The following is a 7,064-nucleotide window of genomic DNA, read 5'->3' on the forward strand; positions in this document are numbered from 1 at the left end:
CATATCCGAGTTCGTATAGCGAGCTTAGCGCAAATTTGGCGCCAGCATGTTAAACCAGGTTGCTAGGTCTACGAGAATACATTTACATGAAATTTGAAAACAAGGATAGCAAGACAAACAACTTTTATTATGTTTTCAGGACCTCACACATGCGCATGTATCGTCAGACTTAGAATAGGTCCCATGTGAGTGGTGGCTAAAGTGATGAAGGCATGAAAATAAATCAGTGGTTGTTCGTTGGAGTCCTCAAGCAAGTTACCTCGGTTGCTAGGTGGATTTGCATCTGGTTATCGGGTGAATTCTGGTCGGAGCGTACTATGTAACCACCATGTACCCAGGGAAGTAGCTAAGGCCTGATGATTGGGGGGGGGGGGGTGTAGTGGCTTAAAATCGGTTTTGAAGCCAGAAAATTCCAACTGCTGCTTTGTACCCCCCACCCTCCCGCTACTCGTCAACGATACGGTCAGTGTCAGTCAGAAAACCCAATCTTTCGCGACTGCACTTCTGTTACGAACTTGTTGCGATACATTTGTACCCACTGGCACTCATTTCAAAAACTTATTGGCCCCCCCCACCCCAACCAAATATTTCTGTGAAATTCCGGCAATATGCTGATAGCTTTTTGGATAATTTGCAATGTGTTTTTCAGTGGTTATACTGATATTATTATTACCCAACAATTATCACCAATACGGAAGGGTAATAAGACGGAAAATGATTGTATGCTATTTGCATGCGATGTAAAAACCGATGCATGCCTGTATGATATGCACATGATCATGTGTGATGCGCGCGTAGCGCGCGAAAAATTTTGGTTATATTTTTCGGGCAAGTCCCCCCCCCCCCCCCCACACACAAAACAAATTGGGCTCCTACGCCTATATGACGGTAGTTCTATTAGGCCTTTTTTTGTAGTATTCAAAATCATAAGAAGTTTTGTACGGTGGAGTATAAGAATCGCCAGAAACAATTTCCCAAAGTGGCAAGGAAAACGTGGTAAATATGACAGGTTAAAGGTCAATTTGACCGAAATTTAAACAAAAATTTACATGAAAAGGCCTAGATAAACTAGAGTGCGACAGTCGGAAATTCCGACTGTCGCACTCCAATTTTCCAACTAGCGTCAGTTTTACCATGGCTTGGGGGTGAGACACACCCACACCCCTTCTTACGACGTCCCTGCGCGGTGAATATGGAACACGATCACATGGTTCAGCCTCTGTTGAGTCATGGTGCTCCGTAGCCTTGTCTTCAAAAGCCTCAAAGCACTAAAAGATCTCTCGGCTTCCGTCGAACTGGCGGAGGAGACGAGGAGCAATCGCAAGAGAGCTCCGACTTCACCAAACATAGCCCGTACCACTGGATTCATCAACTTGAATATTTGTCTATACCCTTCAACCGACGACGAATGGAACTGGCCTCGAAATAAAGGCAGACTAAGCTTAAGATTGTTGGAGAGCTCAGGGTACCAACTCACGAGATCTGGGTGGAATTCTCCATTTAGCAACATTGAGTGATATTCGAGGATATGAATCCTAAGATGTGTAAGCCGTAACCAAATAGAGCCACGCCACTACTCTTTTTCCAAATGTGTGTGGGGGGGGGGGACATTTGATATTGTTTCCCCCATCCATCGAAATGTGGGGGGGGGGACGTGTTCCCCCGCCCCCCCCTGGATTGACGCCCATGTCATTGACTCAAAAGATCTCCCAATGATTTAAGATTATCTACCTCCTTTAGAAATCCCGAACGAATTTCTCTTGTGGGTTCCTGTACTCACTTTTGGCATAGATTCCGTCGATAATACCCACACTACTTTGCAATTAAAGAAATGAAACACTCACCAGAGCTTCATACTTATACACAAGATAAAGTTCTAACCTGCAACAGTCAGGGTGAGTTCACATCAAATGTAAATCCTGGTTAGTCTACTTTGAAGATCATAATCCATTTCTGTATATTTCAATGTTACTGCTATGCACGGTGCTGGTATCCGTACGCAGTACCATTTAATTAACGACATGAGTAGCCTACCCAAGTTCCTTTCGGGCGCGCAGTATACGCGCGATTGCGCATATCATGCCATGCACAGACTATAGACAGGTACTGTACAGGGATCGTGTGTAATGACGTTAATGAGTTTTTTTCGCATTTTTCAATGAATAGAACAGGTTAGTTAACGTTTACCTGCCGCCGCTGGTGAAAGATTAGCAGAGAAAATCCCGAAGAGGGTAAAATTCAAGCCACACGTAATCACTCAGGCTGATTACTAGCATTTGCAACCTAATATTTAAGGTCAAGATTCTTGTGTTTGCAGACGATCTAACTCTAACACTACAGTTCTGCCAAAACGAAAGAATATCATACCAGCAATTAACGTTAGGATACGATTAGATATTTCTTTATTTTTGCGTAAAATTGAAACTGCTACTGTAGTGCCTTATGGAAGCACAACTTAATTGAAAGATAAGTTTCTTCTAAGGAAGCCCTAGCTTAATCATCACCCATATGTGTAGCCTAACCTCCATTCACCATCATACTTAGATAACCGTCAGTCTACATGTATAGGCTAGGCATGTATTCAAAAGGGAGGAGTGCTTACATTTGCAACTGCATATTTAATTAGTGGGCTACACCATGTTGCAAGTGCTAAGTTGCTAACTGTGCTGTGGAAAGAACCATCTAGACTGAATACACAGAGTTGTTGACAATTAACCATTCATAATTATGGACGTTAAATATGAATGTAAGAGACTGACTTCGGTCAGCTTGCGGCTTTGATAAGCCTATGAGGCTTCTTCGCGAGTTCCTGCTTGCAGGAGGATCTAATATATACATACAATATAGCTGACAGGAGATGCCTCATGTAGACTTATAACAGTAATTATTAGAGCATATATTCCTAGGGCTAAGTTGTGGCATTGGTAGCCTCATTGGTGGCAGTCATAGTTGTGTCCAGTTATACTAAATGCTCATAGTCATAGTACATTTGGTAACAAATGAGTTTAATGGATTGCATGTTGTTGTAAAATCTGCAAGATGCTGAAAATGGCCAACTGACTAGTTGGGGCCAAAAAAGCTCTAGGATATATTTGCATTGGATTAATAATTTGTTTGACAGTAGTTATGCTCACACAAACAAAGCAAGGCAGTTTCCTACAAGTTTTGAACCTTTAGGCAATGCTTCCTATTGATTCACTTTTCTCTTTTGATGCTTAACTTTGGGTTTTTATGCACAGTTTAATACCATTGATCTGTATTTACATGGCTGGTAGCATGATCCTTTGGTATTTAAACACATTTCTCCACTTAGAGAACTATTGATGACAAAAATTTCAACCTTTATTGTTGAAATGGAGAAATTCTGTCTCTGCTGACTTAAGAGTGAATAGTTCTGTTTTTGTTTTATTTTAGACATTATTTCAAATGGCAGAACCAACAGACAGAAGCTCTGGGGAAAAGGAAATCTTTAAAGGTCCTTGTGTGGTGAGTATGGACATAGACTTTAGCAGAAACATAATTCACGGGCAGTTTGAAAATTGTGCGAATGGTATTTTACAGGCCTAGAATTTCACAATGTTAGCCACTTGCTAAATAAAAAAAAAACTGCAAAAAAAAATTCTTCTGGCTAAATTCAAGTTTTCACTGGCAGTTTCCTGAATAACAGACACACATCAGGTATTATACAGGCTTTTGAGAGCAGCCCAATAATATTTGGTGATAATAAACGGTAATACAGGGCTTATTATATAGGTACAGAGATCATGCCGATTCTTAATTGGCTGATGGTCGTTTACCAAGTGTTTATGTTCTAATGTCTACTGGAAGAAATATGCCAGTGCTTTTACTTCAACTGGCATATAGTGAAATCCACTGGCATCTAGTCATTATAAATAACCAGAGTTTTGATTATATTTGCCTTTTACACTAACAAATTAGAACTGTTTTGTTAAGTAGCTACTTCCCATTCATGTTCAGTAGGGCAAACTTAAGCTTTTCCCCTTGCTGTCTGCTAGGTGCAAGAGAAACATATTAGGGCTGCATCTGCCATTCAAAGTGCTTCCACTGATCACCACCAGTATAAGGATAAGCGTGCAGATCTGGAATATGTCAACAAGCAGCTTGTGGATATGAAAGAGAGACTAATGGAAAACATATGTGAGTAGTCTTTGTTTTAAATAATTTGCTACATCAACTATGTAACTTGTACTTTATAGGTTAATTATTGTAAATGCGATCTATTTGAGAACAAATTGAAGTATTAAATGTGCATTGATCCCCTAGGAAAAGGATTTAAAACCATCATCAAAAAGAATCAAGATTGCTCTTAATTATCATAGAAAATTTCTGGTCACCTGTAGCCTAAGTAGCTCTCAAAGAGTTTATTTCACCTGCAGTTCTTTCAAAAGGTTGCACATTTATAGCAGTGTAGTATATGGTAATGTGAACATTAATTTCTCATTTTAAATGTTGTAAGCGATTTTGAAAGTGATGCTAAATATTGGGACTACTATTAGTAACAATCACCATTTTTTTTCTAAAAAGAGAAGTTGATATGATGATTGTTGCTGAAGGTGGAACAAAACGGGCAAATTACCTTCACAAACGCGAACATGTACAGCCGATTTTGTGTCCCGAAATATATTATTTTCAGTATTTTATGAGAAATCAAATTCAATAATAGGAAATACATGAATGGACACTAAATTATTCCCTGGACGCTGAGTCTCTACATGACGTCCATCTTTGCAAAATCATAATAAAGGTTTTTAAAGAGATGAAATAAGAAATAATTGTGATATCATGTGTTCTGAAGTTTTGTGTTTGTGTTTTTATTTCTTTTCTGTTTTCCACATGGAAACAGATAAAGTTCATCTGCTACAGGTCGACCTTGCATCTCAGTTTGACCCTCATGTCGTCGAAATCATCAGATCATCCGAGACATCCTGCAGCCAATGTGCTGCATCCATAACAGAAGGACATTAAAGAACCATTATAGATGGGATGATATTATGCAAGGAGTAAAATGATCTCTACAGTGATGATAGAATCTGAGGCACAGCAGTTTGATTGTACTAAGCATACTATTAAGTTTATGTAAATATATCATCTGAAGTAAATGACCTAAGACCTTACATAACATTACATTTTCAAAAAGAATGTTATTTTTCCTTATCTAGTATTTGAAGTAAACTGGGATATTTATTCCTATGGCATTGAACATTTACTGTTAATTTGCTTGCTAGTGAGTTCATGTTTCAAGTTTATCCATTTATATGCAAGTTGGGATCTCATTTAAATAAGTTTGAAGTAAAAAGATGTTTATTCCAAAGACCTATTTATATTTAAATATTCCAAGAAAAGACTTTCACTTTGTTATTTCCTTGTTTGTGATGTTTAGTTTTCATTTTTTTCCCTTTATATTCAAGTTGGTATCTCAAACAAGTCAGCTTGTAGTCAGTTAAATATGCCAGCCAGGAATTTTATAGAAAACATCAAAGTGTTGACCTATAAATTAGGTCTACACTGTAGGTTGTGCAAATAAAGTAATTTTTTGTTGTTGTGGGGTTGAAAAAAAAGGGGGTGCGCCACATGAATTTGTGACTGCCAGCGGCACAATTTTCAGTCCTTAGTTAGAATGAAATAGCTTACAATGAAATAACAGGATGTGAAATACAGGAAAGAAAGGAAAAGACAGGAATTTAGCTAAATGTCGTGCTAAACTTATACTAAGTATTTTAAGAGATTTCTTTAAAAGTATGAGATGGTTATATGTTATGTATTTCACTTGTAAAAGTTTGAGTTTAGTGATTTCCCAAACCTGAGAGATACACGTTGGAAGGGTAGATTCAGTTGACTTTCCTGTCTGCTAATTGTACAGTATTGTTTGTGAGATATATTATATGTTAACTAAGCATTCCAAATACAGTTTATTTGAAACAAAGACATTGCATTTGCTAATGTTTATTTTGGTTTCAGCAAGGGAAGGATGGACATTGCCAGTAACGTGCACAGGATTTCTAAGGTGGGGGTAGCGGGCCAAATTCTTAATACCTCCGACTGACTTAGGGGATGGTCATGAACCTTCGTTGTTAGGTGTCTTGGGAGAAGTCCACTGAATGTTTAAAATCACACTAAACATCCACCCCCCAGCTAACGCAGGTAAGGGGCTGTGCTCCTCCCCCTCTCCGTTGCTTATGCCTCAGGGTCTGAACAATGCTAGACAGTTACTGGTTCTTCAGAATACATTGGTTTAGTAAGTTGTTTTAGAGCAGGCTTCAAATGAAAACTGATTTTCAAGTTGAATCTTCACAGATAACTATGATGTTCTGATATTTAATTAAGTGAAGCTACACACTAGCTAACAAACCAGAATGAAAACATTTCATGGTTCCTTGCTGCTGTTCATTAGTTCCATTCATAGGGAAATTTCTAACAAAGCCCTAATACAACAACAGTACTTTATGCTCACAAACTTTAGTTGCCAAAGTAATGCTAAGCCCTGATATCAATTGCAACACACATCAGTGTGTGAAGACTATCTACCATTATCATCATACCAAGTTTGACGAAATTCCCATTAGTAATAGTAGCCAAGTAATTGCAATTTGGAGTATTTCACGTTTGACCCCATGACCTCATTAATATTCATGATATGAGCACCAAAATCAACAGGGTTAACCTACTTACTATTGGCCACCCACTCACCAAGTATGGTAATGATTGGTCATTCCCTTGTTGAGTTATTGTGCATACAAACTTTTCATAACGAAATAATGCTAGCCCCCCCCCCCTTATAAACATGCATGATATCAATTGCAACACACATCAGTGTGTGGAGACTATCTACCAATATCATCATACCAAGTTTGACGAAATTCCAATAAATAGTAGCCAAGTTATTGCAACTTGGGAGTTTTTCACGTTTGACCCGTGACCTCATTAATATTTTTTAACTTTGACCTCGTATAACTTCGCACACGAAGGTCACACGGGGGTCAACCTATTGACATTTATGATCAGAAGGTACCTTTGACATTTTTGGTGACCTCGGATCACATGAC

The 7,064-nt window shown here is 38.5% G+C and overlaps 1 protein-coding gene across 6 annotated transcripts; it reads left to right on the top strand.

Moving 5' to 3' along the window:
- The first annotated feature begins 2,041 nt into the window (after positions 1–2,041).
- On the top strand, positions 2,042–5,946 carry LOC139967658 (uncharacterized). Of its 6 annotated transcripts, none has more exons than XM_071971638.1 (4): positions 2,042–2,103; positions 3,415–3,486; positions 4,017–4,158; positions 4,865–5,946. In XM_071971638.1, exons 1-4 carry the CDS (start codon positions 2,080–2,082, stop codon positions 4,984–4,986), a joined length of 360 nt encoding a protein of 119 aa, XP_071827739.1. In that variant the 5' UTR covers positions 2,042–2,079; the 3' UTR covers positions 4,987–5,946. The 6 variants fall into 6 exon arrangements, with proteins under 6 accessions (XP_071827739.1, XP_071827741.1, XP_071827740.1 ...); XM_071971640.1 differs by having other exon boundaries at positions 2,084–2,171; XM_071971639.1 differs by having other exon boundaries at positions 2,093–2,231.
- The last annotated feature ends 1,118 nt before the right edge of the window (positions 5,947–7,064 follow it).

This window comes from Apostichopus japonicus, chromosome 5 (assembly GCF_037975245.1).
Source record: "Apostichopus japonicus isolate 1M-3 chromosome 5, ASM3797524v1, whole genome shotgun sequence".
In the NCBI taxonomy this organism is placed as follows: domain Eukaryota; kingdom Metazoa; phylum Echinodermata; class Holothuroidea; order Aspidochirotida; family Stichopodidae; genus Apostichopus; species Apostichopus japonicus.

Bases quoted from the DNA above. Each gene is read 5' to 3' on its own strand.
- LOC139967658 (XM_071971638.1), top strand. From the start codon at position 2,080: ATGCCATGCACAGACTATAGACAG. The intron at 2,104-3,414 runs GTACTGTACAGG...GTTTTATTTTAG, and splicing joins CATGCACAGACTATAGACAG to ACATTATTTCAAATGGCAGA. The intron at 3,487-4,016 runs GTGAGTATGGAC...GCTGTCTGCTAG, and splicing joins TCTTTAAAGGTCCTTGTGTG to GTGCAAGAGAAACATATTAG.